Source organism: Lynx rufus, unplaced genomic scaffold, assembly GCF_022079265.1.
Source record: "Lynx rufus isolate CCGP_SWC_20201006 ecotype Redwood Valley unplaced genomic scaffold, mLynRuf1.p SCAF_3, whole genome shotgun sequence".
Classification (NCBI taxonomy): Eukaryota; Metazoa; Chordata; class Mammalia; order Carnivora; family Felidae; genus Lynx; species Lynx rufus.
Genome location: NW_025814845.1, coordinates 106,823,479 through 106,842,739, shown reverse-complemented (window position 1 = coordinate 106,842,739; position 19,261 = coordinate 106,823,479). Strand labels below are relative to the sequence as shown.

The following is a 19,261-nucleotide window of genomic DNA, read 5'->3' as shown; positions in this document are numbered from 1 at the left end:
GCTATTCTTACATTCTGGAGGCTTTATCATGAATATATCTTAAATTTTAATCATATGCTTTAACAGTAGCTTTTGAGATGATCATATTTGTTGATCCTTTTTATGAGTTTATTTTCAATTTCTTTGGAGTGGACTTATCTTTATTATTTCCTTCACCTGACATTCTTTTGGTTTAATTTCCTTTTCTTCTGACTTCTTGGAATGGACTCATAGTTCATTAATTTAAGCCATTTTTTTCTAGTGTGTGCAACTAAAAGCTATGAATTTCTTTTTGAGCAAGTTTTGAGTTACTATATTTTCACTGTCAGTCACCTCAAAATACATTTAAATTTGTTTTGTAATTCCTCCTGTGACCTCTGGATTATTAAATAGTATTTTCCGACTTGCATGCACCGCGCAAACACCCAACACTGTGCTTCTGTGGATCCATTCCTCCAATGGGTCTGCGTGCCTCCATCCGGGTGCTGCAGGGCCCCTCCCACAGGGGACCACCGACGGCAAAGCGGGCGAAGCCTGCCCCTCCTGACCCTGTGCACCTCGCGGATCCACCCCAGCTGTTACGCCAGATCCCATAGAAGAAGCACCACAAGCCTGGCAGTGTGCAAGTAGCCCAGACAGGGGCCACACCACTCCACAGTGAGTCCTGCCCCTGGGAGAGGGGAAGAGAAGGTACACACCAGTCTGACTGTGGCCCCAGCTGTGGGCTGGGGACATATATTGGGTCTGACTGCAGCCCCGCCCACTAACACAAATTACTCCAGACAGCACAGGGGAAGTGCCCTGCAGTTGGAAGCCACCCCAGGGACTACCCAAAATGATGAAAGAACTCTCCTCAAAAGAAACTCCAGGAAGTAGCAACAGCTAACAAATTCATCAAAAACGATTTAAGCAATATAACGGAACATGGATTTAAAATAATAGTCATAAAATTAATCGCTGGGCTTGAAAAAAGTATAGAGGACAGGAGAGAATCTATTGATACAGAGATCAAGGGACTAAGAAACAGTCAGAAGGAGCTAAAAAATGCTATAAATGAGGTGCAAAATAAAGTGGAGGTGACCACAGTTTGGATTGAAGAGGCAGAGGAGAGAATAGGTGAATTAGAAGATAAAATTATGGAATAAGAGGAAGCTGAGAAAAAGAGAAAGAAAAAAATCCAGGAGTATGAGGGGAGAATTAGAGAATGAAGTGATGCAATGAAATGGAACAATATCCATATACTAGGAATTCCAGAGGAGGAAGAGAGAAAGAAAGGGGCTGAAGGTGTACTTGAAGAAATCATAGCTGACAACTTACCTGATCTGGGGAAGGAAAAAGGCATTGAAATCCAAGAGGCACAGAGAACTCCCTTCAGATGTAACTTGAATCGATCTTCTGCATGACATATCATAGTCAAACTGGCAAAATACAAGGATAAAGAGAAAATTCTGAAAGCAGCTAGGGATAAACACACTCTAACATATAAAGGGAGACAGATAAGACTCCTGACAGATCTATCTACTGAAACTTGGCAGGCCAGAAAGGAATGGCAGGAAATATTCAATGTGATGAACAGAAAAAATATGCAGCTGAGAATCCTTTATCCAGCAAGTCTGTCATTTAGAATAGGAGAGATAGGGGCGCCTGGGTGGCTCAGTCGGTTAAGCGTCCGACTTCAGCCAGGTCACGATCTCGCGGTCCGGGAGTTCGAGCCCCGCGTCAGGCTCTGGGCTGATGGCTCAGAGCCTGGAGCCTGCTTCCGATTCTGTGTCTCCCTCTCTCTCTGCCCCTCCCCCATTCATGCTCTGTCTCTCTCTGTCCCCAAAATAAATAAACATTAAAAAAAAAAAAAAAAATTAGAATAGGAGAGATAAAGTTCTTCCCAAACAAACAAAAACTGAAGGAATTCATCACCACTAAGCCAGCCCTACAGGAGATCCAAAGGGGGATTCTGTGAGTGAAATGTTGCAAGGACCACAAAGTACCAGAGACATCACTACAAGCATGAAACTTACAGACATTACAATGACTCTGAACCCATATCTTTCTATAATAACACTGAATGTAAATGGACTAAATTCTCCAACCAAAAGACAACGGGTATCAGAATGGATAAAAAAAACAAGACCCATCATCTATTTGCTGTCTACAAAAGACTCATTTTAGACCTGAGGACACCTTCAGATTGAAAGTGAGGGGATGGAGAACTATCTATCATGCTACTGGAACTCAAAAGAAAGCTGGAGTAGCCATACTTACATCAGACAAACTAGACTTTAAATTAAAGGCTGTAACAAGAGATGAAGAAGGGCATTATATAATAATTACAGGTCTATCCATCAGGAAGAGCTGACAATTATAAATGTCTATGCACTGAACATGGAAGCCCCCAAATATATAAAAGAATTAATCACAAACTTAAGCAACTTTATTGATAAGAATGTGGTAATTGCAGGGGGCTTTAATACTCCACTTACATCAATGGATAGATCATCTAGACATAGGATCAATAAAGAAACAAGGGCCCTGAATGATACATTGGATCAGATGGACTTGACAGATATATTTAGAACTCTGCATCCCAAAGCAACAGAATATACTTTCTTCTCGAGTGCACATGGAACCTTCTCCAAGATAGATCACGTACTGGGTCACAAAACAGCCCTTCATAAGTTTACAAGAATTGAGATCATACCATGCATACTTTCAGACCACAATGCTATGAAGCTTGAAATCAACCACAGGAAAAAGTGGAAAACCTCCAAAAGCATGGAGGTTAAAGAACACCCTACTAAAGAATGAATGGGTCAACCAGGCAATTAGAGAAGAAATTTAAAAATATATGGAAACAAATGAAAATGAAAATACAACAATCCAAATGCTTTGGGATGCAGCGAAGGCAGTCCTGAGAGGAAAATACATTGCAATCCAGGCCTATCTCCAGAAACAAGAAAAATCCCAAATACAAAATCTAACAGCACCCCTAAAGGAAATAGAAGCAAAACAGCAAAGACACCCCAAACCCAGCAGAAAAAGAGAAATAATAAAGATCAGAGCAGAAATAAACAATATAGATTCTAAAAAAACTGTAGAGCAGATCAACGAAACCAAGAGTTGGTGTTTTGAAAAAATAAACAAAATCGATAAACCTCAGCCACGCTTCTCAGAAAGAAAAGGGAGATGACCGAAATAGATAAAATCATGAAAGAAAATGGAATTATTACAACCAATCCCTCAGAAATGCAAGCAATTATCAAGGAATACTATGAAAAATTATATGCCAACAAACTGGACAACCTGGAAGAAATGTACAAATTCCTAAGCACCCACACACTTCCAAAACTCAAACAGGAAGAAATAGAAAACTTGAACAGACCCATAACCCGCAAAGAAATTGAATCAGTTATCAAAAATCTCCCAACAAATAAGAGTCCAGGACCAGATGGCTTCCCAGGGGAATTCTACCAGACATTTAAAGCAGAGATAATAACTATCCTTCTCAAGCTGTTCCAAAAAATAGAAAGGGAAGGAAAACTTCCAGACTCATTCTATGAAGCCAGCATTACTTTGATTCCTAAACCAGACAGAGACCCAGCACAAAAAAAGAGAACTACAGGCCAATATCCCTAATGAATGTGGATGCAAAAATTCTCAATAAGATAGTAGCAAATCGAATTCAACAGCATATAAAAAGAATTATACACCATGACCAAGTGAGATTCATACCTGGGCTGCAGGGCTGGTTGAACATTCGCAAATCAATCAATGTGATACATCACATTAATAAAAGAAAAGAACCATATGATCCTGTCAATTGATGCAGAAAAAGCATTTGACAAAATTCAGCATCTTTCTTAATAAAAACCCCCGATGGTGTGCCTGGGTAGCTTGGTCGGTTGAGTGACCGACTTCGGCTCAGGTCATGATCTCATGGTTTGTGAGTTCAAGCCCCGTGTCAGGCTCTGTGCTTACGGCTCAGAGCCTGGAGCCTGCTTCTGATTCTGTGTCTCCCTCTCTCTCCCCCTCCCCTACTCATGCTCTGTCTCTCTCTCTGTCTCAGAAATAAATAAACATTAAAAAAAATTTTTTTTAATTAAAAAAATGAAACCCCCCCAAGAAAGTTGGGATTTAGAAGGTACATACTTAAACATCATAAAAGCCATTTATGAAAAGCCCACAGCTAATATCATCCTCAGTGGGGAAAAACCGAGAGCTTTTTCCCTGAGATCAGGAACATGACAGGGATGTCCACTCTCCCCTCTGTTGTTTAACATTGTATTGGAAGTGCTAGCATCAGCAGTCAGACAACAGAAGGAAATCAAAGGCATCAAAATTGACAAGGTGAAGTCAAGCTTTCACTTTTGGCAGATGATATGATATTATACATGGAAAACCCAATAGACTCCACCAAAAGTCTGCTAAAACTGATACGTGAATTCAGCAAAGTCGCAGGGTACAAAATCAATGTACAGAAATCAGTTGCATTCTTATACACTAGTAATGAAGCAACAGAAAGACAAATAAAGAAATTAATCCCATTCACAATTGCACTAAGAACTATAAAATACCTAGGAACAAACCTAACCAAAGATGTAAAAGATCTGTATGCTGAAAACTATAGAAAGCTTATGAAGGAAATTGAAGAAGATATAAAGAAATGGAAAAACATTCTGTGCTCATGGATTGGAAGAATAAATATTGGTAAAATGTCAATACTACCCATAGCTATCTACACATTCAGTGCAATCCCAATCAAAATTGCACCAGCATTCTTCTCGAAGCTAGAACAAGCAACCCTAAAATTTGTATGGAACCACAAAAGGCCCCAAATATCCAACATAATTTTAAAGAAGAAGACCAAAGCAGGAGGCATCACAATCCCAGACTTTAGCCTCTACTACAAAGCTGTCATCATCAAGACAGCATGGTATTGGCACAAAAACAGACACGACCAATGGAATAGAATAGAAACCCCAGAACTAGACCCACAAACGTATGGCCAACTAATCTTTGACAACACAGGAAAGAATATCCAATGGAAAAAAGACAGTCTCTTTAACAAATGGTGCTGGGAGAACTGGACAGCAACATGCAGAAGATTGAAACTAGACCACTTTCTCACACCATTCACAAACATAAACTCAAAATGGATGAAGGACCTGAATGTGAGACAGGAAACCATCAAAACCCTAGAGGAGAAAGCAGGAAAAGACCTCTCTGACCTCAGCTGCAGCAATTTCTTTCTTGACACATCCCCAAAGGCAAGGGAATTAAAAGCAAAAATGAACTATTGGGACCTCATCAAGATAAAAAGCTTCTGCACTGCAAAGGAAACAATCAACAAAACCACAAGGTAACCAACGGAATGGGAAAAGATATTTACAAATGACATGTGAGACAAAGGGCTAGTATCCAAAATCTATAAAGAGCTCACCAAACTCCACACCCGAAAAACAAATAACCCAGTGAAGAAATGGGCAGAAAACATGAATAGACACACTTCTCTAAAGAAGACATCCAGATGGCCAACAGGCACATGAGAAGATGCTCAACATCGCTCCTCATCAGGGAAATACAAATCAAAACCATACTCAGATATCACCTCACGCCAGTCAGAGTGGCTAAAATGAACAAATCAGGAGACTATAGATGCTGGTGACGATGTGGAGAAACGGGAACCCTCTTGCACTGTTGGTGGGAATGCAAACTGGTGCAGCCACTCTGGAAAACAGTGTGGAGGTTCCTCAAAAAATTAAAAATAGATCTACCCTATGACCCAGCAATAGCACTGCTTGGAATTTACCCAAGGAATACAGGAGTGCTGATGCATAGGGGCACTTGCACCCCAATGTTCATAGCAGCACTTTCAACAATAGCCAAATTATGGAAAGAGCCTAAATGTGCATCAACTGATGAATGGATAAAGAAATTGTGGTTTATATACACAGTGGAATACTATGTGGCAAAGAGAAAGAATGAAATATGGCCATTTGTAGCAACGTGAATGGAACTGGATAGTGTTATGCTAAGTGAATAAGTCATAGAGAGAAAGATATATACCATATGTTTTCACTCTTATGTGGATCCTGAGAAACGTAACAGAAGACCATGGCAGCGGGGAAGGAAAAAAAAAAAAAAAAAAAGAGGTTAGAGAGGGAGGGAGCCAAAACAAGAGACTCTCAAAAACTGAGAACAAACTGAGGGTTGATGGGGTTGGGAAGGAGGGGAGAGTGGGTGATGGGTATTGAGGAGGGCACCTGTTGGGATGAGCACTGGGTGTTGTATGGAAACCAATTTAATAATAAATTTCATATTTTAAAAAAGTAAATTCTGAACTTCAAAACATATTAAAATTTTTCCTTCATGTTTTTTAGTTTTTAATTCCAGCTTAATTGTGCTGTTGTCAGTTACATGCTCTCTTTGGCTTCGGCCTTTTTGAAAGTTGAGATTTACTCTATTGCCAGTAAATTATCAGTTTTAAATGGCCCATGTGATCTTGAAAGAATCGGTTTTGTACATTTTAACTGTGTTCTATTGTATGTTTTCTTGATGTGAATAAAAATATTAATCACCTTGTGCTTGCTGAGAGCACTTGGTTTTATTCCAGTCCTTCATTTCTATTATCTCTTGCTCACTCCTGTTTAATTCATAATCTTTGTCCTGCTGTTTCTCTTCCATGTGGAGGTTTGTCCTGGAACAGAATTTCAGTCTGTTTTCACTATTCTAAAAACGATGGCTACAGTTTATCTTTTCAGCTCTTTTCACTTCTAGTAGCAGGGGAAGAAAAAAAAAAGTGGAGAGTATCTTTTTTAGTTTTGCTAACCTGAAGAGTAAGCCAGGAGAGATTGAGAATTCAATTTATGAAACCCGAATAATTAGTTCTTTTCAGATATTCTTTTTACCATTGGCAATAGTTGGTTGGGTTATGTGTATAGAGGGGCCTCTTTCTTAAATTTCAAAAACGTGCTGAAATTGAGGATTCATTTTGAGAAACAGTGAAGACTAGCAGTTTTGCATTGGATATCTCAGGTAAGCTACCTTAGTTGTGATTTTTAAATGTTGAACATTAGCCAATAAACTATAGACTTTTTTTGTTCCTTTTTCAGATCAACGACTAAATGAAGTGCTTAGGCGATATCAAATGGAAGATTTTTCCAAATATTCATTGGTACAGGTATGTAAATTAGTTAAGGTCTAATGATCTAGGTTCCAGTTTGGTTGTAAATATAATTACATAAATAAATTCTATTTAGGATTATTTTCATGTGCGGTTGCCTATAGCACTTTGTAATTTTGCTTACAACTTTGATTCTTATAAGGAGGAAGAAAAGCTTGTTTTTACTTAATGAATACAAATTCTTTAACTATAGAAATTGACTTTTTTTTTTCAGTTAGCGCTTACATATTACGTATAATGTTAAAATGTCTGAGTTCTAAAATGAGAATTCATTGACATTTTGAAACATCCTAAAATCTTTTCTCAAGATACATTATAGTAGTAAGTTTTAACTTGGAATTCTCATAAATTATGGCAAGCAAAAGCGAATTCAAAACAGTAAACAATATATGGTATTGTTTTTAATATTTCTTTCCTTGTGTACATGTTCTTATTTAAATATTCTGTTAAAAATTTTTTTGAGCACTAAGGCATACTTATTGCTGAGTTACACAATATTAAAAGAAAAACAGTAGCTCCTACATTAGTGATAGCTCCCTATGGAATTAATAAAGAAGTGTTTTGCTTTTAACATAAATGAATCTTACAATTAAAACATATTGTTTTTAAGATATTGAAAAGGAAGTTGTGTTTAAGAAATTAAAAAGGAATAGTTTATCTGGTTGACCTGAATATACTTATAAATATTTTCTTTAGCGTATTAACATTTAGCCTACTACTCTATGTTTTTATTTACAAAGACCAGACTCAGAGTCCAGAGGGTCTTAAAACTATCCATCTGCTATGTTAATAACTATATTGTGTTTCTTATGTTACTTTGTTACTCATCCTTAACTAGGAATGTTATCATTTAGATGGTAGAGAATCTTTCATAATATAGTAGCCTCTAAATTTTGCTCAGATTCTTAGGTTCTTTTTGTTCTGCTTAATGTCTCATCGAATATGCCTGAAAGGAGGATTCAAACAAAGATTGATTTTAAAGCCTGAGAGGATCTCTGGGCATGATATTATATCTACTGTACACTGTGGCTGACTCGATTATGAAAGATTGTTTTACCAGATAAAACACGAGGTAGCCTTTTAGATGCACCTGCCTTGTACATTGTGATTATAATTAAAGCCTCATGAGAACATGCAAAGTATGGTAAAGTTTTATTTAATAGTGTACTCTTTGGTGAAATTATAGTTCCTTTAGTTTTCTAAAGGTACATGTTCTTCTTTTACGGATACTATTCTTATAGTCACACAATCAAATCTTGATTCTTATCTCTTAGTTTTGGTAGTAGTATACTGTTACTGCCTAAGATTCTTCTGCAGTTCACCTCTTCAGAACATGTTGCTGTTGCTGTCTCAAAACACCAATCTCCATGGGTCTTGCCTTTCACTATGTAGTTTGCAGTAATGAAAAAGGAGGTAGTAGGAGAGCATGAGAGGGGAATTAATTTGCTTTCTAGCAATATGGTCCATATCCTTGGCCATATGCAGTGCATTCTTTGGTTCTTCACCCCCAGAAACGTTATTCTGGTTTGTGAAAAAAATGTTTAGGAACAATTGTTTTTATTTATTTTTTTTCTGTTTGTAGTAAAGGAAGACATAGAAGTAGGAGGAAACCATTATCAAAGGTTATGTGAGACCCAGGAGCACTGACTGAGATCTCTTGTCACTAACTTTAGTGATTGCCACTAGCAGCAGAAATCCTTCATAAATTTACATTTGCCCTTTTTGTCCAACTGTATTTCCCAGGTGCCTAAAACAATTCTTGTTAATAGATGCTCAATAAATAATTGTTGAATGAATGAAGCAATTATATCTTTCCTTTCCTCCTACCTACGTATCTTCCAGTATCATTTGAGTTTTATAGCCAAGTAAAAGTGGAATTGTAAAAAGTCATGATCAGCTTGTGAAACACAAATAGTTCATGCTTTTTAGTTCTGTATTTTCAAGATAAAATTCCAATGAAATGCCCTCCTCCTTCCTCATGCTAGGTAAATTGCCAGGACTTGTGTTAAATGAATATACTTTATGAAACTTTTCTAATGTTGGAAAAATAAAGCTGCAGGATCTTGATAATTTATTTCTTGTATTTTAAGTTGGAATTTCAAACTTGATTTTCTATAGATACTATGTTATAAGTGATAGTTAAAATTCCTTAGTGCTATCATTATATAAGGATCATTTAGACTTTCCTCGGATCAAATAAGTTTTGTGAATTGCCTTAAGATGTTTTGTATCGTATGATTTCTTAGGGAAATAAATAGCAACTAGTTTCTTGAATGATATTTTCAGGGTTGTTGTGAAATCTAGTTGTCTTCCTTTGATTATTTTGTGTTTTCTATATAAATAAAAAGTATTTCAAGTGACATTGCTCTTTGAGAGTATAGTAGTGGGCACTGGATGACAGGTGTTAAAAGATTTTATTCAAGAAGGTGGGAAATTTCCCTCTTTTCCCAATACTTTGTTCCTACCTTTTTTTTTGCCCCCCTTACATGTCTTTCCTCACATGTAGGCTGGTTATGCCTCTGTGCCATACCAGTACATGCGTGTACTGAGGGATGAATGTTTGGGTCTCTTCATAGTTGCTGGAGGGATAAGGTAGAATATTAAAAATAAGTTTATTTTCTCCAAAAACTCTCTTGAAAATATCTTCCTTTTCTAGTTTGGGACAACTCTACTCCTTCTGCTTGAACCCAAAATTAAAGGTAAATTGACATATAGTCTAGCCAGGAAAGAAATGGAACACATAAACTGACATAAACTATGTCAATAAACATAAAAGCATAGTGCCAAGAAGGTATGAGCTGGTTCTGAAAGGGAGAGACAGTCATGGTGCAAATGTATTCATTGATTTAACAACCATTAATTTATTTTTCTAAGTTTGTTTATTCCTTGAGAGCACATGCACACAAGTGGGAGAGAGAGAATCCCAAGCAAGCTCCGCACTGTCTGCACGGACAGAGCCCTATGAGGGACATGAACTCACGAACCGCAAGATGAAATTAAGAGTTGAAATCAAGAGTTGAACACTTAACCCACTGAGCCACCAGGCGCCTCAGCAAACATTAATTTATTAATTCACCAAATCTTGCATTGCATGTGTGTGCTGGGTAAGCTTTGGGGATAGAGCTATGACTATGACAAAGCATCCTATTTCCATGGAAGAGATATAAGTGAATAATTAAGTAATTAATACTGCTATCTTATGTGAAAAAAAATAAACAAGGTGCTAAAGTAGAAATTACCACGTATACAGTATAGTAGTGATGTTTGTGGCTGAGATCTATTTTTGGTAGAATGTTCAGAGCAGTCTTCTCTATGGCAGTAGTATTCAAGTTAGCACTGAAAGTTGAAGAAGGAGCCAGAGAAGTGGACCGAAAAGAGGCCCTAAAGCAGGAAAAAATTTGATTATGCTTGCATAATGCATGGGAACTGGTCTCAACTGTAATCAAATAGTAGTTATTTGAAAATACATTGAAAGGGACAGGAGGGCTACTCCTGTTGATCATGTGTTTAAAAATACAAGACTCAATAGATAAAATATAACAAACCACCTGTACTATTTGAATTGAGTCAACTTACTGGCTTTCTAGGCTAGCACTGTCTGATGGAAAACTTACTGTTTTGATGGAAATGTTATATAATCTTGTGCTGTCCAAAATGGTAGCCACTGATCACATGGGACTTTGGAGCACTTTAAATGAAGCTAGTACAACTGTTAGATGATTCATTTAACTTTCATTTTGTTTATTTTTGAGAGGGAAAGAGCAAGTGAGCACACAAATGAACAAGGGGCAGAGAGAGGATCCCACAAGGGGCAGAGAGAGAGAAAGAGAAGTGGGGCTTACCCGGGGCTTGTGTTTTACCTGAAGTGGGGCTCATGTTCAACCCAAATTAGGGCTTGTGCTCACCTGATGCAGAACTCAAACTCACCCTAAATGGGGCTCGAGCTCACAAACTGTGAAATCATGACCTAAGCTGAAGTCAGATGCTTAATGACTGAGTCACCCAGGCACCCTATTTAATTTTCATTTTAAATAAATAAAATTTAAATAAATGCGTGTGGCTTGTGCCTATTGTATTGGACAGTGCAGTTGTAGACTCTCCATTTGCTGAATGAAACCTTGTTGATTTTGCATCATCCCATGATGATGTTAGAAAATCAATGACCGTAGCACTTTAAAAAGAGCCATTTGTAAGAGTTTAACAATTTCTTACACTCTACATTAATAAAGTGATAAATGATGAAAATCAGTCTCTTCACGATATGAATCATATGCTACAACACCCTTAAAATGTGCAACAATAGGGGCACCTGGGTGGCTTAGTCGGTTAAGCGGCCGACTTAGGCCCAGGTCATGATCTCACAGTTTGTGAGTTTGAGCCCCATGTCAGGCTCTGTGCTGACAGCTCAAAGCCTGGAGCCTGCTTCAGATTCTGTCTCTCCCTCTCTCTCTGCTCCTCCCCTGCTTACACTCTGTCCCTCTCTCTCAAAAATAAACAAACATTAAAAAAGTAAATAAAATGTGAAGAAACATTTTCACAAAATGCTAGTCAGCTTGTATTTTCTTCCAAAGGATGGCAGAAAGGATGTCATTAACATATTTGATAGCCAGAGATATAGTTTAAAATCAGGGGCACAAAATTAAACATTCAGAATTATAATTAGAATATTTAGAGAGTGTATAGTTTCCTCAGAGGAAGAAAAGTGTCCAGAAAATTTGTCTACCCAACTATAATTCAATATTATTGGCATTCCTTCTGTGATATACTCTGACCATCATCACCGGAAGTCATCTTGGGATAAAAATAAGTAGAAATTACTTGTACAGTATCCATTTTTCAAGATTCAAGATATATAAAATTCTGTATATATTGCTTTTACTTAGTGTAATTTATTTAAATTTTGTTTAGGAAATATAAAAAGAATATTTATAAATGCTTTTAATTATTTTTATGGTGAGAATAACAATGTATAGAATTGTCAGATCCCTATGTTGTACACCTGAAACTAAACATGTCAATTATATTTCAATTAAAATATATATATAAATATATAACACATATAAATATGGTAATACATATATGTAAATTCTTTTTTTTTAATTTTATTTTTTAAGTAATTTCTACACCCAATTTAGGGCTCAAACCTACAACCCTGAGATCATGACTCACACTCTCCACTGACTGAGAGAGCCAGGTGCCCTTATGTAAATGCTTGTGTAGTTGATATCAATCTTACCCTCCCAACTTGATTTTTTCCACTAGATCTTGAATTATTAAGTCCTACATACTTTTATTCTAAAAGTTTCACTAGCAAGTGGGAAAGGATTACTGAATCTATATTATTATTCTATGAAAATTTTTTATATTTTATTATGTTTATCTTTATAATCGTATCATTTTTTCAGCTTATTTATTTTGAGAGAGAGAGAGTGCAAGCAAGGCAGAGACAGAGAGAGACAGAGAGGGAGACAGAGAATCCCAAGCAGGCCTGAAGTGGGACTCCTGAATCATGGGATCATGACCTGAGCCCAAATCAAGAGTTGTACTCTTAGCCAACTGAGCCAACCAGGTGCCCTTAGGATCATAATTTTAATGATTTGGATTATTAGTCCTTTATTCGTAGGTTGGCATTTTATTAGCAACTATCATTAGAAAATAGTTTCAGAGCAGTGTCTTTATAGAATTCAGTTTAACCAATATATGTTGAGCACCTCCTATATGTAAGGCACTATGCCAGGAGCTTTAGTGCTATGAAAATGTGTATCATAATACTACCATTTCATAGGGACCTAAAGACTAAGAAATATGGGTTTGGGAAAAATGTTAAATAACATATTATTTAACATATTATTATTATTATTCGTATCTTAACCTGAAAAGGCATATTATTCGTATCTTAACCTGAAAGCCAAAAATGAGTATCACAGGGAAAAAGGTGATCATATATAGTTGGAGAGATCAGGGAAAGTTTCCTGAAGGATGTAGCATGTTTGATGAGTACTGAAAAGTAGCTAAGATTTTAAAAGAACTTCAATGGGGGCTAAAAGAAGAGGTAGTGGAGTATTTAGGGAGTAAAACATACTTCATTTTTTCAAAGTGTGTTTGGCGTATATGAGAGAAGTAATGGAAAATAACATTAGAAAGGATAGATTGTATTTGCATTGTAGAGGGCCTTGAATGGTTAAATTGAGGAGTTTGGACTTAATTTAGTAAACACTAGGAGATTACTAAATACTGTTTAAAAGAATGATAAAGTGGAGTGAAACATGGTAAGAGTAACAATTAGGAAACTTCTAATTGATGGGTGGGAGGTTAATGAGAGCTTGAATTATTATTTTGTAGACTGCCATCCATCTCTAGCTATCAGTCATAACATTGGTAGTTGATTTGATATTTATAAAAATTCCTAAGAAATTTGAGAAATAATATTTTTAAGGTTTGAACCACTTAGTTATCCCAAGAAGATTTTAACTAACTTTTGGACAATTGAAAGTTAAACTATCTCTTGCCCCTTAATTAATTCTTTAATAAACACAGTAACTATTTTTTAATACTCTAGGATTGAATAAATCCCTCTCTGAAATTGCATAGACTACTGGATTCATTTATTCTTTAATCCATCAGGATTCTCCCTGGAAGGTTACCTTTTCTTTTTGTCTAATTCATCTTACAGTTCTGGATCCATGTAAACATGTCTACTGAGGCTTTATATTTTGAGAGCTAATCCTTCCCATGTTGGTTGAAAGCTCATAACATATACCTTGGTTAGCCAATAGATTTTCCCCCATATTAAGAAAAAAAAAAATAGCCAAGATTTATTAAGAGCTTTCTACACGTCAGGAATTATGCTAAACACTTTACATAACATTATTCCTTATTACATTTACATATTTCTTATATATTCTTCAGTATAGTTAATTTTTCAGTAAAGTTATAGCATCTTTTTTTTTTATTCTCATGTGCTACCTTTTACAGTAGTGAAAAGATATTATTTCTTTTTACATTTTCAAATTATTGCTGGCACTTGGGAAGGCTACTGTTCTGTTGATCTTCTATGGGATAACTTACCATATTCTCTTATTAGACCTAATAATTGGTAGATTATACATAGAGTTTTCTGGGTAAATGGTCAAATTATCTGTAAATAATAAGAGTGTTGTTTCTTTTTCAACTTTTAAATTCCCAGCCCTTTACCCTAGTTCCACTGACTAGAACCTCTAGTGCAGTGTTGAATTTAGCAGTGATAGTGAGCAACCTTGTGTTATACTGTATTTAATGCAGCACTTTTGATGTTTCACCATGAAAGATAGTAATTGATGTAGGTTTCTGATAGATACTTTGTCAAATTGAGAAAAATTCTTCCTATTCGACTTTGCCAAGAGTTTTTGTTACATATGGATGTTAAAATTTACCAAATTTGTTACATATGGATGTTAAAATTTACCAAATGCACTTTCAACATCAATTTAGATGATTACTCTTTCCTGTTTTGTTTTTACTGTCATTTTGGCTTCGACGATGTGAGAAAACATCTTAAGATGCAATATTCTCTGTTGTAGAAAGCTGTCTTCAAAGGAGGTGGAGATGACACATTAGAAAACACACTAGTTGACCAAAGGTATGTTTGAGTTACCAGAAAAATACTGTTTTCTTAAATATATTTATTATTGTTAAAATAATTTCTTTAATATTAGGATTATTTCATGGTCTGCTATAATTAGATTTAAATGATATGTCATTGAATATACAAGTGCGGGAAAGCCAGCATTATAATCTACAAGAGTAGTTCTCAATTGGGGTGATTTTATCTCCCTCCTATTTGCAACCTCCTCCAGACCTTCCAAGAGTAATATGGGTGTAATCTGAAACTGGTTCTCATATGTGGAGGGCAAGGACAGACTGAGGGAAGAGGCAGACCACTCCGGGTTGGTAGGTGGCAAATTTATTAAGCAATAGAACCTACTTATGAGTTATCTTGTTGTAGGACACTGCAAGACAGCTAGATCTCCTCACCTGCCTGCCATAATCTTAAAAGTTTGTGTAGAAGCTTTAACTGGGTTCAGTCACATACACAAAAGGCCTTAACTGGCTTCACTTACATCCCAGTACAGACACCCTCAGCATCACATTACTATCTTAAGGCTGTATCCTTGGAGCTGCTTCTGGGTGTGAAGAAGACAAGCAGAATACATATTCTAAGTACAGGGGAGGGTCAGGGAAAGGCCTCCAATTGCCCAGGTTCAGCTCAAGGGTCAACTGGCAGTTGTCTTGATGACCTCCTTCATTACCTCCCCTTCCCAGATATTTGATAGCTTCTGGAAATATTGAGATAAGCTTGAGAACACGAAAAAGGCAAAGTATTGATTTTTATGGATAAATGTAACATAAAAATATTGATGTTCTATTTAATTCACATGCTGCATATTACACTAGATTAAACAGAATATGAGATTTTTAAAATTATGTATTTTTATTAGCTTTTTAGCTCCTCTTATTATTGAGTATGATAAACATCTGGAAGAACTAAATGGGCAGCTGAAATATTACCAGGTATGAAATCATAGTTTTCAAGTTTTTTTTATAATATTTTATTTTAAAAAAAGAAGTAAAATACTCTTCAAAAACATTGATGAGGAATAACATATTTAGCTATATCTAATCAATTCTTGGCTCTCAATAAGAAAGTATGTGTGTATTTAAAGATTATCTTCAGTTTCATTTTTTTTTTTTTAATTTTATTGATTTATTCTCAAGTTAGTTAACATACAGTGTAGTCTTGGTTTCAGGAATAATTCATCTCTTATATATGATACCCAGTGCTCATCCTGAAAACTGCCCTCCTTAATGCCCATCCCGTCACCCATTTAACCCACCCCTACCCACCTATCCATGTCCCCACCATCAGCCTTCAGCTTGTCTCTGATTTGAGAGTCATCTATGGTTCGCCTCCCTCTCTGTTTTTATCTTATTTTTCCTTTTCTTCCTCTGTGTTCATCTGTTAAGTTTCTCAAATTCTACATGTGGGTGAAATCATATATCTGTCTTTCTCTGACTGACTTATTTTGCTTAGCATAATGCCCTCCAGTTCCATCCATGTTGTTGCAAATGTCAAGATTTCATTATTTTTTATTGCTGAGTAGTATTCCGTTATATATACACATAAACCACATCTTACTACAGTTTACTTTTCATCTTTGACACTGGTACATACAGATGACTGGCATTTTAGTAGGCAGTTACATTAGGGTATATGGAAATCATGGTTGTCGAGCTATTCCAGAGAAAGTGGTGACATGTTAACTTCTTCCTTGTGTGAAGCCATGGGAGTGCGAATTACTGGCTAATTCATTGCAGTGTTTCTACAGTGTAAAATAAATGTAACCTTACTTTTTAGCCCCCCCACCCCCGCAAATTTTTCTTAATCTATTCATCAGTTCATAGACATTTGGACTTTTTCCATAATTTGGCTATTGTTAATAGCACTGCTTTAAACATTGGGGTGCATGTGCCCCTTCGAATCAGAATTCTATTGTCCTTTAGATAAATTCCTAGTAGTGCAGTTGCTGTGTTGTAGGGTAGTTCTATTTTTAATTTTTTGAGGAACCTTCATTCTGTTCTCCAGAGTAGATGTACCAGTTTGCATTCCCACCAGCAGTGCAAAACGGTTCCCCTTTCTCCACATCCTCGCCAACATCTGTTGTTTCATGAGTTGTTAATTTTAGCCACTCTAACTGGAGTGAGGTGTTATATCATTGTGATTTTGATTTATATTTCCCTGATGATGAGGGATGTTGAGCATCTTTTCATGTGTCTTTTGGCCATCTGGATGTGTAATTGGAAAAGTGTCTATTCATGTCTTTTGCCCATTTCTTCACTGGATTATTTGTTTTTCAGGTGTTGAGTTTGGTAAGTTCTTTATAGATTTTGGGTAATTAACCCTTTATCTGATTTGTCATTTGCAAATATCTCCTGCCATTCTGTTGGTTGCCTTATACTTATGTTGATTGTTTCCTTTGCTTTGCAGAAGCTTTTTGTCTTGATGAGGTCCCAATACTTCATTTTTGCTTTTGTTTCCCTTGCCTCTGGAGACGTGTCAAGTAAGAAGTTGCTGTGACTGAGGTCAAAGAGGTTGTTGCCTGTTTTCTCCTCTAGGATTTTGATGGTTTCCTGTCTCACATTTAGGTCTTTCATCCATTTTGACTTTATTTTTGTGTATGGTGTAAGAAAGTGGTCCAGGTTCATTCTTCTGCATGTCACTGTTCAGTTTGCCCAGCACCATTTGCTAAGGAGATTGTCCTTTTCCATTGGATACTCTTTCCTGCATTGCCGAAGATGAGTTGGCCATATATTTTGGGGTCCATTTCTGGGTTCTCTATTCTATTCCATTAAAATGTGAGTCTGTTTTTGTACCAATACTATACGTCTTGATGATTACAGCTTTGTAATACAAGTTGAAGTCCGGGATTGTGATGCCTCCAGCTTTGGTTTTCTTTTTCAGCATTACATTGGCTATTCGGGGTCTATTGAGGTTCCATACAAATTTTAGGATTGTTTGCTCTAGCTCTAGAATGCTGGTGTTATTTGATAGGGATTGCATTGAATGTGTAGATTGCTTTGGGTAGTATCAACATTTTAACAACATTCTTCCATTCCATGAGCATGGAATGTTTTTCCATTTGTTTGTGTCTTTTTCAATTTCTTTCATAAGCTTTCTATAGTTTTCAGCATACAGATCTTTTACCTCTTTGGTTAGGTTTATTTCTAAGTATTTTATGGTTTTGGTGCAGCTGTAAATGGGATTGATTCCTTGATTTCTCCTTCTGTTTCTTCATTGTTGGTGTATAGAAATGCAACCGATTTCTGTACATTGATTTTATATCCTGTGACTTTGCTGAATTCATGTATCAGCTCTAGCAGGTTTTTGGTGGAGTCTTTCAGGTTTTCCATGTAGAGAATCATGTCATCTCTGAAGAGTGGAAGTTTGGCTTCTTCTTTGCCAATTTGGATGCCTTTATTTGGTTTTGTTGTCTGATTGCTGAGGCTAGGACTTCCAACACTATGCTGAACAACAGAGGTGAGAGTAGACATCCCTGTTGTGTTCCTGATCTCAGGGGGAAAAAGCTCGGTTTTTCTCCATTGAGGATGATATCAGCTGTGGTCTTTCATATGTGGCTTTTAAAAATTTTTTTTTTCAACGCTTTTATTTATTTTTGGGACAGAGAGAGACAGAGCATGAACAGGGGAGGGGCAGAGAGAGAGGGAGACACAGAATCGGAAACAGGCTCCAGGCTCTGAGCCATCAGCCCAGAGCCTGACGCGGGGCTCGAACTCACAGACCGTGAGACCGTGACCTGGCTGAAGTCGGACGCTTAACCGACTGCGCCACCCAGGCGCCCCACATATGTGGCTTTTTTAAAGATATGTTCCTTCTATCCCAAGTTTTGTGAGGGTTTTTATCAAGAAAAGATGCTGTATTTTGTCTAATGCCTTTTCTGCATCTGTAGACAGGATCATATGGTTCTTATCCTTTCTTCTATTAATGTGGTATATCACGTTGATTGATTTGTGGATATTGAACCATCCCTGCAGCCCAGAAATGAATCCCACTTGCTCATGGTGAATAATTCTTTTAATGTACTGTTGAGTTCTATTTGCTACTATCTTGTTGAGAATTTTTATATCTAGGTTCATCAGGGATATTGGCCTGTCATTCTCTTTTCAGTGGGGATTTTGGTTTTGGAGTCAAGGTAAGGTAATGCTACCTTCATAGAATGAGTCTGGAAAATTTACTTCCATTTCTGTTTTTTGGAACAGTTTGAGAAGAATAGGTATTAACTCTGTTTTAAATGTCTGGTAGAATTCCCTGGCAAGCCACCTGGCCCAGGACTCTTGTTTGTTGGGAGATTTTTGATAACCCACTTACTTATTCATTGGTTACGGGTCTGTTCAGGTTTTCTATTTCTTCCCATTTGAGTTTTGGTAGTGTATGAGTGTCTAGGAATTTGTCCATTTCTTTGTCCAGTTTATTGGCATATATAGTTTTTCATAGTATTATCTTACAGTTGTTTGTATTTCTGTGGTGTTGGTTGTGCTCTCTCTTTTATT

The 19,261-nt window shown here is 36.6% G+C and overlaps 1 protein-coding gene across 5 annotated transcripts in view; it reads left to right on the top strand.

The window, feature by feature from the left end:
* SCLT1 (sodium channel and clathrin linker 1) overlaps positions 1–19,261 on the top strand; it is a 220,230-nt gene that overhangs the window by 9,392 nt on the left and 191,577 nt on the right. For 3 of the 5 annotated variants that reach the window (XR_006964243.1, XM_047090652.1, XM_047090654.1), the window contains exons 2-4: positions 7,086–7,153; positions 14,716–14,774; positions 15,634–15,706. Coding sequence is in view for 3 of the 5 variants with exons in the window: in XM_047090652.1 (XP_046946608.1) it covers positions 7,086–7,153; positions 14,716–14,774; positions 15,634–15,706 (200 nt within the window). In the remaining 2 variants the exon portion in view is untranslated. Of the gene's footprint in view, positions 1–7,085; positions 7,154–14,715; positions 14,775–15,633; positions 15,707–19,261 lie in introns of those variants that run through there. The other 2 variants (XM_047090653.1, XM_047090655.1) reach the window with 2 other exon arrangements.